Here is a 22,215-nt window from a genome sequence, read left to right on the forward strand (position 1 = left end):
ATATAATATAATATAATATAATATAATATAATATAATATAATATAATATAAATAATATACTATATGTTATATATATGTCATGTTATATATGTATATTATATTGTATCATATTATACTATATATTATATATGTTATGTTATAGTATATATGTTATATTGACCCACCATCTGTAGTTCCTTATACCTACAAGCATTTCAAAATAATTAATATTTTACATCATCATAAAGGAGTCCTGCTACAACTCACATTTGACTTGTCGACCATATATTTTTTTTAACGTTTATTTACTTTTTGAGACGGAGAGAGACAGAGCACGAACGGGGGAGGGTCAGAGAGAGAGAGGGAGACACAGAATCCAAAGCAGGCTCCAGGCTCCAAGCTGTCAGCAGCACAGAGCCTGACTAGGGGCTCGAACTCACAGACTGTGAGATCATGACCTGAGCCGAAGTCAGACGCTTAACTGACTGAGCCACCCAGGCGCCCCGATTTGTCGACCGTATTAAACTATTTGAAAGAAAAACAGGAAAAGAAGATTCTAAATGATATGCCATAGTGGGTGATGGGCAGGGAGGAGGGCACCTGTTGGGATGAGCACTGGGTGTTGTATGGAAACCAATTTGATAACAAATTGTATTAAAAAAAGTAAATAATATGCCATATTTTTATGGCAGAAATGACTGAAATGAACCCAAGGAGGGATTTTACCTCAGTATTTTAAAAGAAAGGTCATTAGATAGTTGTTTAACAATTAAAAATAATAATGAAAAGGCTGGTCTGAGTGCAGTGGTGTTTACAATTGATCACAGGCAGTTACGGATTTCTTTGTTCCTTCTCCACTCACACTGCTTCACTAGACTAGCCTAAAATAATAATGGTAGTAGCAATAATAATAATAATAAAGAAATATGTGTGGAATTGAGAATCCTGATTGCTTAGACTTTAAACTGAGAAGTAATCTGATAGGGCCCCATCAAAAAATAGAATTCTGCTGATCACTAGTTTCTATCAGAGCCCAAGAAAGAGTAAATGGGAATTGGTTAGAGGATAATAAAGTGGAAATCACGTGTCATTATGAGGAAGTATTAAGGTAGCAGAAATCCCACAGGCATTCACTGTTTTGTTTCTGAGAGTGCTTCCCACACAGTGTTTCCCAACACATATGGGTTCAGTCCTGTCCCCTAGGGCGAGCCTCTGGGGCTCATGTGGGCTCCGTCCCGTCCCCCAGGGCGAGCCTCTGGGGCTCACGTGGGTTCCGTCCTGTCCCCCAGGGCGAGCCTCGGGGGCTCAGACAGGCCAGCAGGGGCACCAGGTGTTTTCCAGGTAGTGCAGGGTGTGGGCAAGGAGTCCCCTCGCTACCCCAGTGCCTCCGCAAGGAGTGACACCTACACATGCTCAAAGCGCGTCTCAGAAAGAGCCTCGTATGTTCTACAGTTGCCTTCAACTGAAGGCTCAGTATTTGGAAATCTTGGCAGAGACTTTAGGTCCTGGGTCCATTTTCCTTTTAATTGTTCCTAGGAGGTTACAAAACCCATTAAGAGTTGCTTTGCGATGAAAAATAAACAGGTTCTATTCCAGGGTTTATTCCTTTTCCAAGGCCTTATTTCATTTATCTTCGCCTGGGAGGTGGCCTAAGGAAAGGCGAACTAAAAGCTCCCTGTTAGGATCTAGAAGGCGACTACATTGCCACGGGTGTAATTAATGGGGCATGATATTGCTTTTAGGCAGTGATGTGCATTAACGTTTATCCAGTACCCTCCTGGCGTGACGGTAAGGGCTGGAGCCACCCTGAGCTCCTTGTTACCACTGAGAGCCCTGGGTGAAGGGAGCTCTGCTTTAAGGCAGCAAGGCTGGTATTGACAATACCCCATCGGCCCAGAGAGGACCCCCCCCCCCTTCCTGGCTGTGAGTCATGATAATCACTTATTTTCTATTCAGGCTTATTTCATGATTTGGAATAACGCAACCTCTCCTTTCTCGTAAAAGTTTATCCATTTAAAAATGTCTACTATACTTTTGAAGGAAAGACATAACCTGACCCAAGGCTGCAGTAGATGCATCGTAAACCCAACAGCATGAACTCTGACCCCGTCCTCCTCCGTGGGCTCGGGAACACCAGTCCTCTCCACCAGAACTGTGGCCACGGTGCGGCTCGTCAGGCCTTTCAAAAGTCACACGGCATTGCAGAGGACCCAGGAAAATTGAAAACACAGCCTCTCTCCCCAGTAATTACATATGTAGGAAGACAGTTAGTGAGACGTTGTCTGAGGAGACTTTCTGTAAGAGCAGACTATTGACATCGCCGAGGCCATTAAGTAGTGCGGTGGATGGATCCCTTCATTCACTGGACGTGTATTTAATGAGCAAGTACTGTGTGTGTGTCTCCCGCTGTTCCCGGGCGCTGAGGCTACAACAATGAAAAGAATAAAACGGAAAGATACATGTCTCCACCGAGCTCAATTGTAGTGGTTAGCCTGACTTAGATTTATACAATATGATGTCATGCTTACGTTCAAAAAGAATGAACTAGATTTCTCTGCGTTAACCTGGAGAAAGCTTCAGAAGCATAATGTTGGGTGGAAAAAAGCAAGTTTTTCCATGATAAACAGTAGGCTGTTGATGCAAATTTGAAAAAGCAAAGAAGATACAGAAGAATAGGTATCTGGTTCATGCATGTATGTGTGTGTAATGGAATAAAATCTGTGAACGGAGCACATACGCTAGATTCCTGATAACAGTGACTTTTGGGGAGAAAAAGATAGGGCAGGGGAGGGAACAAAGAGAAGAATTCATCTTTTTTCTGTAAAGTGTCATTTCTTTCATGAAAATAAATAAAGCAAATAGTAGTGCTAACAGTGATCAATTCTGAGCAGTGGGCACATAGAGGAGCATTTTATGTCTGTGTGGGTCGTTTAAATACTTCATTTACCCAAAAAGACGGAAGGAGGGAGAGGGACTGAGGACACAACGGGGGGGGGGGGGGCAAGTCAGAAGAAAATAAATCGTTGTGAGGCCAGGACTTCCTCTAAAGGACTTGGTCCCTTGTAAACCAGGGACCCCTCGTCGTGAAGCTGAGCCCGCTGCCCCGTCTCTGCCCTGGGCTCGTGCTGCCCTCTGGCTTCCCCAGCAGCCGTCTGTCTTGCTGCCTGGCTTTGGCGACATCGTTTACATCTTCCCAGCTCCGCTCCCCGCAGCATCCCGTAGTCAGCCCACAATTTGACCTCTGCCTCGCTTGGATTTACCTCTTGCCCCGTAACCTGAAAATCATCTACCGCTATTCTCGCGCCAACCCCCCGGCCGTCTGGAAGCCCTACTGTACCCTTCGTGACCTCACTGGTGTGACCACAAAGTTCCTCCACCGAGGGTCTGCCCTGTGCTTCCCCAGGTCACCCATTTTGCTGCTCGCCTGGCCCTCTGTGAGTCCAGATTTCTCTGGCCATCCTTTTGTCCAAGGAACAATGTGTATAACTCACCTCCTTGTAAGCATCACGCATACATAGTTCATCTCAAATTCTGGTCAGTCACGAACCACCTTTATGATTTCTGCAGTCACTGAATGTCATCTTCGCTATTATTTATCCAAGTAACTCACATTCTTTTGAGGCAATGTAATATAAAGCAAATGTGCGTTGCCGTCTCTAAGTAGTATTATTAGCTGCATGTGTGTTTTTGTGTATCACATACAAATATAGAGATAAATTTCACTCCTATGTGGAATGTAAGAAACAAAACAAATGAGCAAAGGAAAAAGAGAGAGAGAGAAAGAGGCAAACCAAAAAACAGACTCTCAACTATAGAGAACAATCTGATGGTCACCAGAGGAGATGTGGGGGAGGGGAATGGGGGAACAGGTGATGGGGATCAAGGAGGGCACTTGTGATGAGCACCGGGTGTTGTATGGAAGTGATGAATCACTATACTCTCCCCCTAAACCAATATAACATTGTACAATAACTATATTGGAGTTACAATTTAAAAACTTAATAAAAAATCTCAGATTAAAAAAATACAAAAAAAACATACAGTGAAAGCGAAACAATGCTATTAAAATCTGGCCAGATACAGTTGCCTTCCAGAGGCTCTTAGCCACTGGCTTACTTTTCCTATGTTAAAAAAAAAGAGGGGCGCCTGGGTGGCGCAGTCAGTTAAGCCTCCGACTTCAGCCAGGTCACGATCTCGCGGTCCGGGAGTTCGAGCCCCGCGTCGGGCTCTGGGCTGATGGCTCGGAGCCTGGAGCCTGTTTCTGATTCTGTGTCTCCCTCTCTCTCTGCCCCTCCCCCGTTCATGCTCTGTCTCTCTCTGTCCCAAAAATAAATAAACGTTGAAAAAAAAAAAAAAGAAAAAGAAAAAGGAGATCAGAAATTGTTGCAGGAGGAGCAGAGAGCATTCATGCTCACAAAACACCCCAAGAATCATGGTAGAGGAAAGCTGGGTGCGCAGAGCTGGTGGGCAGGTCAGGGGAACCCTCCAGAGGCTTTCCCTTGTAGCTTTCCCAGCAGTGGTTCCTGTCCCACCCTGATTAATTACAGATAACGTTATTTTTCAGTCTTTGTTTACCTCCACACGTATGTATATTCAGCTGGCACTATTTCACCCTGCTTTGTATGGTGGTGGGTTTTCTTTCCCTACAACAATGGGAATTTAGGGGCGCCTGGGTGGCTCGGTCGGTTAAGCGCCCGACTTCAGCTCAGGTCATGATCTCACGGTCCGGGAGTTCGAGCCCCGCATCGGGCTCTGTGCTGACTGCTCAGAGCCTGGAGCCTGTTTCAGATTCTGTGTCTCCCTCTCTCTCTGCCCCTCCCCTGTTCATGCTCTGTCTCTCTCTGTCTCAAAAATAAACGTTAAAAAAAAATTAAAAAAAAAAAAAAACAATGGGAATTTAGTCAAACAACAGCCTTTAGTCACGGGGTTGTCTTCAACCCCATTCGTAGCTCTGCCCGTCGTGAGCAATTGCTATGTGACTATATCAGTAATGTTTTGTTAGGAAAGACATTGCCAGGCAATGGGTTTCACGATCAGTTGGGTCTTGAGAAGCCAGTTGGGGAACTGAGTTAGCCTCACAGTGGAAGGCTCTGGGACATGGAAACTCATGTTTTGGCTTCTACCCAATCCCAATGGGTCAGGCCACTTAAAACCAAGAGGGTCTGGGGGTGGGGGAGTGACACTAGGCGCTGTATCTGACACGATTTCTACCATTGTGTGGAGGGGGGAGCTTTGTAACTATGTTACCTGCGTACAGATTTGCACAAAAGCTCAGTACACTCCTTGCAATTCCTGTAGACATCTTCGTGCATTGTCAAGAAACAGGCATAATCCAAGACCTTCAAGTGATGCAGCTTAGAAATGATATCAGCTGCCTCGTCTGCCACTGTTGCTGTAAATGCAGCCACGTTTGTGGCCTCTACACACTTGGCAGTCTGCATATGTGAAAGGAAGATGTTGAGAATCCCGAACATATGAAGTCCATTAGACTTGCCCAGAGGCGGGAAACCTAGTGGGGAAAAAAAGAGCCAGATCTCCAGGTGCTGCATGGTGCTCTTCAAACATTTTTTTTTTTTCTTGACTCACTGTGAGAAGTACACAGTGAAAAATACGTTTTGTAGTGGAACCCAGTGTGCACAGAAGCACGCATAGACACATGCATACACACAGACGTATACACACACATCCACAATCTTATATGGGCGCCTGTGAACTCCAACAAAGCTTTCCTAAAGTTCTTACGCCTCCTGTTTGTGATGCATGCCAATTCGTTCTGTCTACTCTATTTTATTTTTAAAAAACAAAGTTACAGTCCGTGAAATTGACTTCACAGCCCATTAATAGGTCACTGCCCACCATGGGAAGAACCATTACCCTGTAATATTAAGTGGCCACGACGTTGTGTCTATTTTCAGTTTTAACGGTTCCTATTTTTCTAAATTCTTTCTGGTAGCCATATGTCATATTCATGAGGCAGACCAACTCCATGATTAATTTTCACGGCCTTTCAGCAGTAAGCCCAGGGACTCCAATTCCACTTGGGTCCATAGCACGGTTAGGCCGCGTAAGCACCATCAGCGCGGATCAAAGTGCCATGCTTTGTTCTTGGTGCCCTTTGTTTTCTTTCTGAACATGTTGCTTTTTAATGAGAACTGTATCACATAGCCACAACTGCAGTGGATGATCAACATGGAATATGCATTCCCTTCAGCCTCAGAGTCAGAAATCTCGTGGGAAAGGGAAGACGGTTGGTGCACTTCTCCAAATATGAGTTACACCCCATGGCATTCTTACTCTTCCCTTTCCCCACAGTCTATAAGGGGGCCACTTTCCGTGCCCAGAAATCCAAAACGAGTCACCCACGAACAACCAGTGCCACGCCCCAAGGCTGCTTCTTCCCAGCAAAGGCTTTCCTCTGTGGCCATCCCATGCCCCTCTCCAGAACCTAGGAGTCACCTTTGACCTCACCCCAGCATCCAGGCCAAGTCTGCATCTGGTCAATTCTATTTTCAAAACGTATCTTATTTCAGTCCCCTGAACATGCCATCATTTCCCTACCTCAGGACCTTTGCACATGTTTTCCCTGTCTTCCTTGTTCTCAGCCCTGCTCTCCCACCTGCGGTGTCTCTTCTGAACAACCCCCCCTCCCCGCCCTGCCTAAACAGCAGTTTTCTTCATGTGAATTCAACCTCCATGCCTTAATCCTCTTAAGAGCACTTACCACCTTTTGTAACTATTTTCTTGGTCTGTTTACTTGTTTTGATTCTCTCCCCGACCAAAATTTTTGCTCCTAGATGTCACGGCCCAAAACTGTTTCGTCCAGCATATAAATGAGTAAATAGAATTTAAAGTTTTCTCAGCTTCTTTGTTGGCCCTTTATAAACACCCTTAAAAGAATTCCTTTAAAAAAATCAAATTCTATTCTTTGTAAGGATTTATTCCTTTAAAATAACCAGGAATCTAACTAGAGGAAAGATTAATGGCATCCTGGAATATCTGCTCAAGAACGAAGATGTGATCATTAAGAGACTAAATAGGGTAATTAGGTATACAGTCAGAATGCAGGGTGCAGGCTGAAATTAGTAGTGTATAATTGAGCCTCATTTAACTGCAGGAGAATTTCACTGAGAGAATTTTATTTACATAAGAAAAATGTCTTAGTGAGATGGCTCTGCGAGAATTTAAACACATATATGCCAAATCACCCTGTCCTTCTCAAATCCAGCCCCGGGTTGCTAGCTTATTCTTCTCGCCCTGCGTGTAGAAGCAACGCCATCCTCTCTGGCCAAGTGATTTCTTCCAGACAGCCCAAGGTCCAGGCTGGAGCCTCACGACCCCTTGAATATCTTGGTGACGATTTTGTAAACCTAGCAGATCCTGACAATATGATGCCCTACGTCCTGCGCCTGTTTGGGGGGAAAATCCCCAATAAGTGTGTCATCAGTGTCCAAACAAGTATTTAATCCAGCCCTGTGCGAGGTGAAGGGGCACAGCAGGGGAAGAAAGGCAAGCGTGGGGATTATCCTGCCTCAGAGGGGCTTCTGTCCTCAGGGGAGGCAGTGCCAACCCACATAAGACTAGACTGAATGCACTTAGGTGTGAAGTTCCGTGTTACCAAAGTGGGCCGGAATCAGGAGATCCGCTCCATCCTGGCTGAGATGTGGGGTTGGGTGTTCAGAGGGGAAGGATTACAAAGACCAGGGTCAACATTGAGAGCCCCCCTTGTGCTGTGACGCACGCGCATTTGTGATCCAATCGAAAACCATGCTAAACAGAAGGCCATCCTCTGACACATTTACTCCCAACATCAACATTATCCTGGATTTCTCTCCTTCCCCTCTGCCGTGCCGCTCAAATGAGTTTGGTCTACGCCTGCTGCGCCCATATGCTCACCACCCACTGACACCTTCTTCAAAATAAATTTCAGCCGCACAAGTAATGCAGTAATAGAGTCTTCTTTAGACATTTTCAAGCACGCGAGACCATGGGGCAAAGCCTACCGTTCTCCCTTCCCTTCCCCTCGTCCACAGGTGACTTCACAGGCAGCTATGGCTAACGTTTTGGTGGATGGCTTCTGATACCTTCCTCTCTGTCCGTTTACACCCACTGATTTATACACACATGCACACATTCCTGGCCTTTTGTACAGAACATCGTGTGCTGTTCTGTACTCACTTTATCGCACGTCTTGCAGATCTCAGCCTGCACTACACATACATTTACCTTACTGTCTTTTCAATGGTTGCATAGTGTGGCTACACCCTAACTTGACTCACCCCCTGATTGGCATGTAGGTTTGTTGACGGTTTCTCATTTTCACTTCTTTTTAAATATTTTTAAAGTTGGTTAATTGATTTTGAGAGAGAGAGGGAGAGGTGGAGAGAGGGGGAGAGAGAGAATTCCAAGCAGGCTCTGTGATGTCAGCACAGAGCCCGACTCGGGGCTGGGTTCCACGAACCGGGAGCTCGTGACCTGAGCCGAAATCAGGAATCAGCGGCTTAAGTGACTGCGCCACCCAGGCGCCCCGACGGCTTTTCATCTTTAAACAAGGCCTCCGTGCACTTCTTATGTGTACCTTGGTGTGTGTGCATGTATGAGTGTTTCCACGGGGTAGACTCCTTGAAGGGTCCAGCTGCTAGAGCAAGTATGCAGTTATTTCTTACATTTGAAATACGCCACCAGAGTGCCTACCAAAAACCAAGACTTCACCAGTTCACCTCCTCCTCGTAGATACGCGTTCACCCGTGCGAATACGGGTGAAGACCAATATTATCAAATATTTTAATTTTTTTCTAGTTTCCTGCATAAAAAAAATCACATAGCGTTTTAATCTGCATTGATTTTGTACAGTTCTAAATGAATTCAGTTCAGAAATCAAAACACAATCGATTTCATTAATTAATTAATGCAATTAATTTCATTAATTAATGCAATTATTTTCATTCATTAATTAATGCCGTTAATTTCATTTGTGGAAGATGGAATGTTTTGCAGTATCAAGCTGTCTGATGCTGGACTTTGATATGCTCTTTATTTCCCCAAGTATCATTCCGTTATACCCTTTGGTAATGATGTTTAGTGTTCTTAAAGTGTACTATATATATTACTCACTGCTTGTAGCTAGATATTTAATGTTTGTGTTGATCTAGCAGGTGAGATATGTTATCAATATATTTTATTGCAGATTACAGCTATTCCTGAATTCCTTTTGCTAGCAGGCACCTACACGGACACTCTTGTTTAACATCCCAATATTCTCCGGAAGGTATTACTGCCCCGTTGTACGGAATAGGACACCGAGGCCCTTTTATGTGACATGGGTATTCTAGTTTATGCTGGAAGAGAGACTCAGAGCTGACGTGAAAGTCCTTTGTGAAAGTCCTCCCCGCCATGGTTTTCATAATCCCACACCCTCTCGGGTCTCCGTCCGTCCTTCTCTGGGCTGTGTCTCGCTGGCCCTTTTCCTTCCCTCCTGCACAGGGGGTCCTGGACACCAGTTCCTATAAAGGGCTTCTTGACATGCAGAGCTTGATTCCCGCAGCTCTGTCCCCAGCTTGGCTTGAATCACACAAGCGAAGTGACCCAGCACCTCCTCCCTAAAAGTAGACACACCTGCCCCGCTTCTCTGCCTGCTGGTGCCACCACCCCCCACCCACCCATCGGGACCACAGATGGAGGGCTTGGAGCATTCTTCTCCCCAGTCAGGGCCTGTCGATTATTTAGTTTAAATGATTCTGGGCTTGTCACTTCTGTTCCATGGGCCCTGGTGCCGTGCCCTGCTGACTCACGGGGGCCGTGACCCAGTGCCAGGGAGCACGGCGCCTGAGCGTGTGAGCTCCCAGCCAGGACACCAGGGCATCACGCTGGTGGAATGTCAAAAGTTGTGTGAACACAGGCAAGCCACTTAATCTCTGTTCCTCACTTTTCTCATCTGCAAAGTGGGAATAATACCTGCCTCGTGAGGTCGTTGTGAGAACAAAGTGGGTCAAAATTCAGGATGTTTAGAGCAGTGGTGGTTCTTCGTAGGCTTGTAATAGCTGTTGGCTCTGATTAGGATTAGTATGCATACCCAGATGTCTCTGTGTCTAAATTTCCACTTTTTTATGACAACTGTCACATTGGATTAGGGGTGCACCCTACTTCAGCCTGACCTCATCTTTTTAAAATTATTTTTTAAGTTTTATTTACTTATTTTGGGAGAGAGAGACAGAGAGACAAAGAGAGTGCATGAGCAGGGGAAGGGCCGGGTGAGGGAGAGAGAGAATCCCAAGCAGGCTCCGTGTTGTCAGTATGGAGCCTGATATGGGACTCAAACTTATGAACCGTGAGATCATGACCGGAGCCGAAATCAAGAGTCAGACGCTTAAATTTTTTTTTCAACGTTTATTTATTTTTGGGACAGAGAGAGACAGAGCATGAACGGGGGAGGGGCAGAGAGAGAGGGAGACACAGCATCGGAAACAGGCTCCAGGCTCCGAGCCATCAGCCCAGAGCCCGACGCGGGGCTCGAACTCATGGACCGCGAGATCGTGACCTGGCTGAAGTCGGACGCTTAACCGACTGCGCCACCCAGGCGCCCCAAGAGTCAGACACTTAACCAACTGAGCCACCCAGGCGTCCCTCAGTATGACCCTATCTTAACTAATTACACCTGTAACGAACCTATTTCCACATAAGGTCACATTCTGAGGTCTTGGGGGTTAGGACTTAAGTTCTGAATTCTGGAGGGGACACACATCGACCCATAACACCGGGGTAGAAGTCTTACCTTAAGGGCCTCCTCCTTTCCCTTATATGTGGCTTTCAACATACTTTTCTTTGAAGAATCCTTTTTATCAGGCCACCCAGTTGCTCAAGAAATAACTGCTGTTCCTTCCTGCTTGCCTCTGATTACAGCTTGGCCCCCACCCATCACGTCACAGAACAGACATACCTGAGACCCAGGTGAAGAGTTAGATTCTGTTCCAGTCCACATCTGGATTAAGAGAAAGTGATAACTTGAAGGTTACCATAGATTATATATATATATATTTTTTTTTTCTGTTTCCACTTCTGTTTTAGTTAATGCTAATTCAAGTTTCAAACTAAAAGATGTGAGATACTCATTTAGAGGCTCATCTCATTTCTAGCACCATATACTTAGAACTTAGATTTCAATCTTGTGCTTATTTCTTGGAGGCTGTTAGGAAAACGGCTCAGGACGAAGCTGTTTCATTACACAGTTGGCTGTCAATTGGAGGTGGCAGGCACAGCTGAGAAAAGTTTCATTGTGTTTTACTCTGCCACTTGGCATCTTATTAGAGGAACCATCTGTTCTTTTAATTACTATTAACTCAGTTCAGATTGCAATAGCAAAAGGAAAAAAAGAAAAAAAAAACCCTAAGATATATTTCTGACTAAGTGAAAAATCAGATACGCTATAAAAAATCTTCCTGAAAATAGTGTCATCCCTACTGAAGATTTAACGGCCTGACTGCATAGGAAAAAGCCAGAAAGCATAATGCAGGAGGAATTAACATCAAAATCTGAAAATATGCTCATTTTCATATAAGAATATATTATGGTTTCTCCTAGAGGGAGGAAATACTGGTTTTTATGTATTATACATGAGGAAATTTCACGTTGAAACCTAGAAGGAGGTATTTCAGCTTGCTTTCTTGTTGCCCAGGCTTAAGAAGAGACATTCTGTATACACGTGGTGATAGACTGTTTGATCACCCATCTCTCGAACAAATATTTTCAGCTAGCGTAGCTAGGCGCAGCTTGGTGTAATGGAGATGAAAAATTGAGCAAGACAAATCAAGTTTCTGCTACTATGGTTGGAGGAGAGAAAAGCTAAGCCAACCTTAAATTCACAAAAGGCAGCCTCACGTTGATGTGATAAAATCAAGTCCTATGAGCATGAGTGATGAGGGGTAAGTTAATGCGGGCTGGCATTGTTGGAAAGTTGATTTAGAAACTGAGGCCAGAAAGATAAGAAGGGGCCAGCCAGGTAGAGATACAGGCTCAGGGCCCTTCAGGTGGAGCGACTACGAGAACAGGGTGGCTGGTGCATGGTGGCAGAGGGAGAGAGGGGGTTGAATGGCTTTTGGAAATATGATCAAAGCCTGAAGCATTGTAGGCCACCATGAACAATTCGGTCTACTGGGACCTGGTCAACACGAAACCATCTACCCAATCTACTGCACTGCATGGCCATGGATGCTGAGTGGGGAGCAGGCTGAAAGGAGCAGGAATGGAAACCGAGAAGGTGGGGAGCCCCAGACTGGGCTGTTTAGCAGAGACAGGGAAGTGGACCATTCTGGAATTTATTTTAGAAGTCAGAACGGAAGGGCCTTGTATTAGATGAGACACGAGAGGCGAGGAATGGTTAATTTGGAAAGCTTCAGAATATGCATCTTGTGTTTGGATACTGACAAATATACCGGCAAATATTCCTATTCAAATTACATTTTAATGATTATGGAGGAAGACCTTAAGCTTCCATGAACGTCCCAGTCCACTGCAAGAAGGATTTCTGAGCACAGTGTCTCTGTTGCCCTCCCTCTCCCTACAGCCCCTCACTGGGACATAGGAAGTGACTCTGAGAGCCTTGTTCTGTTTCTCTGCACCTTGGCCGTACCCTGTGGTACATACAACCTGTCTCACAGGGGGTTGGGAAATGTTTTGCCTGTGGCGACACAGCTCCAAGTGGCAGAACTGTGACATAAAACTCAGCCATGTTGCTTCCACTTTGATGTTTTTCCTGATACATGAGGCTGCTTCACATAAGTTAGCAAATAAATGAACAATTAAATATTACGTTCATGTCCATGTGGGCTCTTCCCTGTCTGGCTCAGGCACGCCGATGGCCCTGGGCAGCTATGTGCATATCTTGTCGACTGACGACTGACCCATCAGAACAGAATAGCAAACATTACGCTTGCTTTTATAGATCCCCTACGTAATACATGGCTATCTGCTGGATGACGTCCTTGCGTTAATCTAAACTTCAACACTGGAACAGAGAGGATACTATTCACCATCTGTCTTTAATAGACAAAGTTTAAAGAGGCTGAGTGTCTTGTCTGAGGTCACACAGCTGGAAAGTGACTTGGACAGGTCTGGAATTCAGATCCACTGGATTCGGGACTCCAGCTTTTTTTTTTTTTTCTCCACGATGAGAAGTCTTTCCAGGGGGTCAGCTTGTTTTACCTGGTACCAAGGAAAAGATCTTTTAACTTGATTCTTTATAAGAATGAGAAAAAAAAAATGGCTGAGTAGACTGAACACGCAGGTTGGTAAAGGATGCTTGGACATATAATGTTAATTATTTATGTCTGAGTAATCCGCAAGGATATGTAACAATACATAGGTCAGGTAATAATACACATTTCCTCCCTGGGTATTATTGATAGTTACCTTCATGAAGGTGAGACGGGTTTCCCGATTACACTTCTCTCTCCCATCCTGTTTTCTCACCTCGTTGCCATGTGTCCAACCCTAAGACTGAAATCTCTTTCTGTCGTAAGCGCCCTGAAGACAGGGGCCGTGTCTCCCTCCGTCTGGGACTCCCAGAGCCCAGGAGAGTGCTGGCACGAAGAACGGTGGACCATTCGGCTCCGGTCTTCCTAGAATCAGCTTGTATACGCTTTCTTCCGTAGGTCACGTATGCCTGCTTTCTGCAGCTCAGATCTTCAGCTACCCATAGTTGGACCAATGGGTTTCTAGAACTGTTGCTGTTTTAATTTCTGCCTCTGATGCGTTCACATAGAAAGCTCAAGAAGGCATTGTGTCTGAACCTCAGGAGCCGGTGCTGTCCGAGCCTACTCCGCTGTTCAGCACAGCAGCAGCGGGAGGAGTGTGGCTGTGGACTTACACCCTGAGTGTTCCTACGACACTCCCAGTTGTGCAGACATCCCACTTTCCTTGCTAGTCTTGTCTCTGGATAGAAATATCCTGCCAGGTGCTGTGCTGAGCTCGCGCAACTGGTACGAAGCTGTGGGTTTATGTTCACGGCGCTAACGTACAAGCTCATGTCAATAACGTTGGAGAACCGCACCAGCACTTACTCGTGACCCATTAACTCTTAGTTTCTTCCAAGTTCTAACAGCTGGGCTATGTCTGGTTTCCACCTTTCAGCGTACTGAATGCATCACTTTGTGAACGTATTGACGAGGATATTGACGGCAGAGAGAAGTAATGATTCTCAGTTTGCCCGGTTGCAAAGGAAGGAGCAGATAAACCATTAGAACCAGGGGCTTAAACATCTGGGAACCGGTTAGTGCATGTTGAGAAGTCAAGAGAGCTACTGAGACCCCCCTCTAATAACTCAGCAGCGCCCCTCCATAATTGATGTCCACAGTGGCGATCTGGAATCCAAAACTCATTCACTATTGTTCAGATGACCGACTGATTCGCGATGCGTTTGACGTGACAAAAAATATGCGCTATGTTTTAGAAATGTTTTAATCTAAAGCACCAATAGCTTTCCAAGGGAGAGAAAACTACCTACAAAATTTTGGCTTTGCACAGTTGTATGCTACAGGACAGATGTGAGTAGTAAAGGGGTGTGTGTGTGTGTGTGTGTGTGTGTGTGTGTGCGTGGATGAGACAGAGACAGAGAGTTTGTGTGTGTGTGTGTGTGTGTGTGTAGTTTATGGACATCAGCATTTTGTATCTTGCTGTTGGAATATTTTAATAGAAGCACATTCTTCAATCCCATTTAGGGATGTGAATGAACCATTTATACTGTATGACCCAGAAGGCTCTGATGACGTAAGGCAGGAAGCGGTGTGCCTTGGCAAGTTAGAGAGCAGTTACGATTTCTTATCACCATGGAGACAAGACATCTGGGGCTCCAAAGACTCTGTGTGCTGCCCCTGAAAATGCCATGCATCTTGGGAGTTCTGACTGTACCCCAGGACCCTGGGTCTTCAGGGCCTCTCTCTTAGTCAAAGGCTCCTGTTCTTTGTCTTTATTTTGTTTTAAAATGTCGATGGCCTTTGAAATGGGTTTCGATGAGAAATGTGGGGCGAGACGGAGATGGTTCAAATGACGTACAGTAATTAAGTCAATTCCCTCTTCTTGCGAACGTCTCAGGAAGGTTCAATACAAACAAGGTTCAAGTTCTTCTGAAACAGCACGTCTGAACAGTCTTCTTTAGCATGCTAAGTGAGTAAAAAAAAAAAAAAAGTGAGATATTACAGGAGCGAGTGAGTGATTAAATTAAATGTGCCTGGAGAATGGAGCCCTGTCAGGAGTCAGCAGAGTAATGAATGCACACTGCTGTGCGGCCCTTCCTCATTTTCCGGCACTCCTGAGCTGTGCTACCCAGAGTGCTCCCACTTACGTTTTACCACCGCTGATGGCCTGCCAATTCTAATGAAAATACCCTGTGTCAGAAAGGCGACGGGAATTATGTACATGAGCTTTTGGTTCCTCTTTTCTGTCCACTGCTCAGTACTTAAAAGAGGCTCGATATTAAAACATTATGTAAGTATGCAAAATCTATTGCAAGAAAAACGTTTCGGCTATACACAATGTCTCTTGGCAAGGAATGCTGGTGTGCGATGACATAGGAAAAGTGGTAAAATGTATTTTTAGCTGCTTTCCCTGGGGAGAGGGGAGGATAAGGCAAAAATATCTAGAATGCAGAGCATTTGATTTTCTAGCTATTCTAATACATAGCGTATTGGTGGTATATTTTAAAATATGTAACTAAATAAAATTGTTTAAAAAGTGAATTTTTTACTTAAAGATTTCTATAGTGTTTTTTCGGTTAATTTGTGTCCTTTCATTTATTTTTATTTTTATTTTTTTAATGTTTATTTATTTTTTTTGAGAGACAGAGAGAGGCAGAGTGTGAGTGGGGGAGGGGCAGAGAGAGAGGGAGACACAGAATCTGAAACAGGCTCCAGGCTCTGAGCTGTCAGCACAGAGCCCGACGCGGGGCTCGAACTCAAGCGCTGTGAGATCAGGACCTGATCCGAAGTCGGATGCCCAACCGACTGAGCCACCCGGGTGGCCCCAATTTGCGTCCTTGTAAAAAGCTTATTCTAGATTGGTATTTCTTTCATGATTTTTTTTTTCTTACCCACACCCTTTTGAATTGCTCTTTCTTGCACAAGAAATCATAAACCATTTTTATTTTATGTGAACAACTGATCAATGGATAAAGTGTAGTCCTTGTAAGAAATTAAAGGGTTGTGGGCATTATGTTCAGAACTTAAATATTGGAGACTTAAAACTATTGAAGTCAAGACTCTTGGTCAATTCTGATTAAAGTAAACTAAAGGAAGTTTCAAATGAACATAGGACAACAAACAATAAAAGAAGGTGATTTTTTGGCATTTTTAGTCTTTTCCCAAAGAGACAAGATCACATTATCCCCCAAGTAGCCTTGCATCCAGTGGTGGAATATTCCATAGGAGGGTCTAACAGTGGAAGGGGAGTGGTATCCTCAGTCATTCCCCATGGGGGTGCCACAGCTCACTCTGGGGTTTACTGCTTTGCCCTTATTTGGCTTATCATCAGATTATAATTGAACAGTAAAAATTGTCTCCAGGTATTTACATTTTCAAAGGGAAAATTATCTGTATCCTTCTTAAAGCAGCACTGACATTTGATCTCTTAATGTGGATGGTTCGGTACAGGTAGAGCTGTACAGACAAACGTCTAGGGATGTAGAGAGTGCACCCCCCCCCCGATGAAAAGTAGGGATTGATCATTGTTGGGGTAGCAGTTAAGTAACCCCAGAGTTTTCCAAGACACTGATTACAGGAGGAATTGGTCTTAGTCTTAGAATCAAGCATCAGGTGTTGGCTGTTATTATGAGCAGGTTAAGATGGTCCTTCCTGGGAAGTTTCCACAAACTTTATATTTTATGTATTATTGATTTATAATCTAAATCAATATTTAGATTTATTTTTAGGATTATTAAGATTATTTCAATATTTTAGATTTATTTAGGTTTATTATTTTTTTAAGTTTTATTTATTTATTTTTGAGAGAGACAGAGAGAGTGAGTGGGGGAGGGGCAGAGAGAGAGGGAGAGAGAGAGACACAGAGAGAGAGAGAGAGAGAGAGAGAGAGAGAGAGAGAGAATATCCCAAGCAGACAGGCTCTGCACTGTCAGCATGGAGCCCGATGTGGGGCTGCAACTCACATGCCCTGAGATCATGACCTGAGCCGAAACTAAGAGTCGGACTCTTAACCGACTGAGCCACCCAGGTGCCCCTATAATCTAACATTTATAATTTATATATTTATTGATTTATAATCTAACATTTGTGTGTTTAATTGAAACACTTCAACCAGAGACAGAAGTTCATACATATATGAGGTAGAAATTTACTAGAGAAAGTTAATACTCCTTTGATGTGTCACATTCTAAGAGAAAAGTGGTCAGCAAGGAAAATCTGCTAAATTAGCTCCACAGCAATTATATGCCGGGTCTGTTGCTCAAAATATAAATATGTGTGGGACGCCTGGTGGGCTCAGTCGGTTAAGCATCTGACTTCGGCTCAGGCCATGATCTCACGGCTTATGGGTTCGAGCCCCACATCAGGCTCTGTCCTGACAGCTTGGAGCCTGGAGCCCGCTTTGGATTCTGTGTCTCCCTCTCTCTCTGCTCCCCACCCCGCTGCCCCCCCCCACCACTTGAACTCTGTGTCTGTCTCTCTCTCAAAAATAAATACACATTAAAAAATTCTTTAAAAAAAAGGTAAACATTTGACCTAAAAACTTAATTCATGAGATGTAATTTTCTAAGCATATATTTAACATTTAGCATACTTACTAAAAACTCCTAATTTAGGGTAATTGAAAAGTTAAAATAGCTTGGACCCTTAAGGTAACCGACACACTCCTGTCATTAGCCTTTGTTTCAGGTTCTTTCAGTTGCGGGGTGGGGGTTTGAAAAAATTCCACGTCTTTGTTTATGTGGTTGGCTTGCTTTTGTTCTGTGTTAATTGCGTAATCATTCTCTTCTATTTCAGGATCTAGATTTCTCATCACATCCACGGGAGCCTTGTATATTAAAGATGTACAGAATGAAGATGGGTTGTATAACTACCGCTGTATCACGCGGCATAGATACACCGGGGAGACCAGGCAGAGTAACAGCGCTAGACTGTTTGTATCAGGTAAACACCCATCCAGCCCGTGTTTCCTGTTTCCATTACACCTTTGTTAGTGCTCTGAGCTAAGTCAACCGAACTTGTAGGACTCATGACTCAAACAAAGGCTTCTTTTGTTTTTTCTTCCAAAACAGTTTAGCAACCAAAGGTTTGCCAATGCTGAACGCTACAAATATAGGTATTCTGAGGGAAGTCATCTCGGGTTTTCCAAAATTCCACACTCCTTTGAGCCAACATGGCTTCTGTTTTGAAGGGAACGCCTCCTTGCCCTGGGTGTGTGTGTTCCGTCCAGCAGCACCTTGAGGCTGCCTATGACACAGAGCTCCGAGGGAGAAGAGCGGGGACCCAGGGACACACCTCTTGTTCCCCGTATTCCGTCTAACAATACTGGGGAAACTGCCCACATCTCAAGTTAAAGGGCTAGACGCTCCCTCCCACCTCCTGCCAGGATTATTGTCCAATGGAGGAAACCCGAGGGCAGTTGATTCCACTCTTGTAAATACGCCAGCTCTGTGCCTTCCTTTATGGGATTTATACTTGGAGAAAATACCAGCTGCTTGCATCATCATCACAACTGGCTCGTCGCTGGCCCACCTGTCCCACAAGTAAGCAATCCGCTCACGCGGTGATATGCCAGCTCTTCACGGAGCGGTTTGGAATGTGAGATGTCCCTCTTGGTCCTAGAAATGTAGCATGGAGTATGTGACATTTGCCCTTGCGGCTTGAGAAGGTAAAACCGTTCCCCGAAGTGACCCTCTTTAACCTATTTGTAGTGATACTTGTTTGAGGGAGAAGTGATGGAAAGCTGTTGACCGTTGGGGTAATGAAAAACATCTTGCCCGAACACCCCCTTACTGCGCTTCTTCTCTATTTTGGTTCCTGTTCCACGTTCACATCCTTACGATAGCCAGAGCCCATGCGCGCTCTCAGGGGCTGTGCAAACACAAGTCAGAATTCAGCCATCTCCCCTCTGCACAGGGAGACATTTTTTTCTTTACCTGTTGACATGGAAAAGAGATTTATTTTATCCCTTGTTTCATAGTGCTGTGTTTTTGTCTCTGTAAGGGCAAGACGATCAGTACACTAAAATTACACTGCGTTAAAAAGAAAGAAAACCTGGAAAAAAGCGAATGAGAAAGCGAATGGCATCTGTGACCGTAGTCCATGGTGGCTTTAATGACAGCACAGTGTTCTACTGGCTCAGAATATCCTAGGAAAGGTCTTGTGTGCAGTGAGGAGAACATGGTAACAGTATTGGGACAAGAAAGGAGAAGGATGGAGGGGTGGATCTGGGTACAAGATTAAATTGAGTTTTAGCAAAAGAAGCAATACACATTTCTCCATCCAAAAAAAGTGAATTAAGTGATGAGAATCTGGGAGCCCATCTTTCTTGGAAGAGAAGACTGAAAAAAATCTGAAAAAAAGAGAAAACCAGCAAAAAGAAGAGAGAGAGAGAGAGACAGAGAGAGAGAGAGAGAGAGAGAGAGAGAATCCTGAAAGGTGGAATTGTTTATCTCTACTCTAAATTATTAAGTACTTATTTTCAAATTCGACTCTCAGGGATCAGGAGGCAGATTTACTTTTCTTAATCCCAAGTTTGTTATTGTTGTTGTCTTGTTTCATTTCATAGAACATTCTGCTGAAGCTTTAAACATTGACAGCAGGGCCCATGGCCATTTGGTCACCATGGAAGTGAGGGGGTCCATGAGGCTGTCCAGCGAGCATTTGTGACGGGAAGTGAGGCGCTTCTGGGCACAATCTGTGGGGAAATGTCCCACACTAAGACACTGAGCATTTGGGGTTAGAGGTGTAGCTGTGGGATCAACTGAGTCAAGTGTCATGGAAAGGCACTTGAGAGAGTCTACTGTGTGTGGAACATAACTGTTAGGACTTTTGTCATAGAAACATTAATAACACAGTTGAGGGGGGGAAATTGTTAATGCTAGAAAATGAGACCATGAACGCTGAGTGAGGATGACTATTCTAGAAATCTAAGCCCTGGGGGAGCCTGGGTGGCTCAGTTGGTTAAGCATCCGACTCTCCATTTCAGCTCAGGTTATAATCTCACAGTCGTGGGATTGAGCCCTGCATCAGGCTCTGCACTGACTGTATGGAGCCTGCTTGGTATATTTTCTCTCTCTCTCTCTCTCTCTCTCTCTCTCTCTCTCTCTGTCTCTCTGTCTCTCTCTCTCTCTCTCTCTCTCTGTCTCTCTCTCCCCAAAATAAATAAACTTTTAAAAGATGTTCATTTATTTATTCTGGGGAGAGAGAGAATGTAAGCAGGGGAGGGTCAGAGAGAAATGGAGAGAGAGAGAGACTTCCAAGGAGATTCTGCAGTGTCAGCACAGAGCCCAATGCAGGGCTCAAACCCACAAACCGTGAGATCATGATCTGAGCCAAAAACCGAGAGCCTGACACTTTACCACCTGAGCCACCCAGGGGGCTCCAATAAATAAACATTTCTTTAAAAAAGAAATATTAGCTCTGAAGGAAAAAGAAAAATCAATTTTACTTTAGATTTAAATGCATTTAAAAATGCACACATGGGGTTTGGGTCATGTGGGTAGCAAGGTTTTTAATGATCTCAAACTCACCCTGAAACAAAAACAGACGGACTATGATGACAGAGGAAAAAGCACGTGGACGAGACCTTCGGCAGCACCCAGTGGAACGTGGACATGAGTGGGTGTGGATGAAGTGCGGGCAGCAGTAGGGGCACGGGAACAAAGCAGTGTCACAGAAGTGGCGGGAGGCGAGGGGGCAAGACCCGCGAGGACTCCACAGTCGCAGATGGGCAAAATAGTCAGCAAATACTCTCCAAAGCAGAGGGCCAGCCCTTGGGTGGGCCCCTGGGGCAATGGGTGTAGGAGTATTTACGGCATTCAGATAGACCTACCCGAGTTTTGAGTTTGGAAGACGAGTGTGGAAGGACCATGAGAGTAGTCTGTGGTGATTGCATCGCTCAGTGGTGGCCCAGCTCCTTGAAGACCTCACAGGTGTTCATTCAGCAAATACTCCTTTCAGAAGAACAGGAAGTCACCCTGATGGAAACTGCTGGGTTTAGCAGTAAAATGGAGTCAGAGTGACTCAGCATTACTAAAGGTGACAGAGAGAGAAAGCTCAGGGGAAGGCCTGGAGGAAGCCCATCCTCTAAAATACTATAATGGGGTACTCTCTAGACCCTAGTGTCCTTTAAAGATCCCCAAAAAAGGGACCATGGCTCCTTAGAAGAATGGTGGATTGCAGTGTCTGGGACAGGAAATGGATAAGATGAACCTGAAACATTAAGATTGTCAAAACGAGACAGGGGACATCTTCTGAAGGCGTTCTCGTTGGCCCAAAGTGTGATGAGTTGAATTTCAGAAATAACCGATAGCACGTGATTGGTGACCATTAGACATTTGAAAATCTTTTGAGTTCATTACAAATACGCACACGTACATATATATGCAGTAAAACCTTGGTTTGCAAGCATAATTTGTTCTGGAAACATGGTTGTAATTCAAAGCACTTGTATCTGAAAGCGAATTTCCCCATAAGAAGTGCTGGAGTCTCAGATGATTCGTTCCACAACCCAAAAAATATTCATATAAAAATGATTACAGGGCTGTACTATAATACAAAATAATAAAGACAATATAAAATAGGGGCGCCCAGGTGGCTCAGTCGGTTAAGCGTCTTGACTCTTCATTTCAGGTCAGGTCATGATCTTGTGGTTTGTGAGTTCCAGCTCCTCATCGGGCTCCGTGCAGGTAGCGTGGAGCCTGCTTGGGATTCTCTGTCTCCTTCTCTCTCTGCCCCTTCCCCCCTCATGCTCTCTCTCTCTCTCAAAAATAAATAAATAAACATTAAAAATATATTTTAAAAAAAGGAAATACAAAATATAAAGAAAAATAAACAAATTAACCTACACTTACCTTTGAAAACCTTCATGGCTGGGGCGCCTGGGTGGCGCAGTCAGTTAAGCGTCTGACTTCAGCCAGGTCACGATCTCGCGGTCCGTGAGTTCGAGCCCCGCGTCAGGCTCTGGGCTGATGGCTCAGAGCCTGGAGCCTGTTTCCGATTCTGTGTCTCCCTCTCTCTCTGCCCCTCGCCCGTTCATGCTCTGTCTCTCTCT

At 44.7% G+C, this 22,215-nt stretch overlaps 1 protein-coding gene across 1 annotated transcript in view; it reads left to right on the top strand.

The window, feature by feature from the left end:
• The window catches only part of DSCAM (DS cell adhesion molecule), a 665,388-nt gene that overhangs the window by 335,688 nt on the left and 307,485 nt on the right, over window positions 1-22,215 (top strand). Inside the window, exon 4 of the mRNA XM_040484971.1 lies at window positions 17,958-18,104. Coding sequence (XP_040340905.1) covers window positions 17,958-18,104 — 147 coding nt within the window. The remainder of the gene's footprint in view (window positions 1-17,957; window positions 18,105-22,215) is intronic.

Source organism: Herpailurus yagouaroundi, unplaced genomic scaffold (assembly GCF_014898765.1).
Source record: "Herpailurus yagouaroundi ecotype Mexico unplaced genomic scaffold, PumYag 162, whole genome shotgun sequence".
Classification (NCBI taxonomy): Eukaryota; Metazoa; Chordata; class Mammalia; order Carnivora; family Felidae; genus Herpailurus; species Herpailurus yagouaroundi.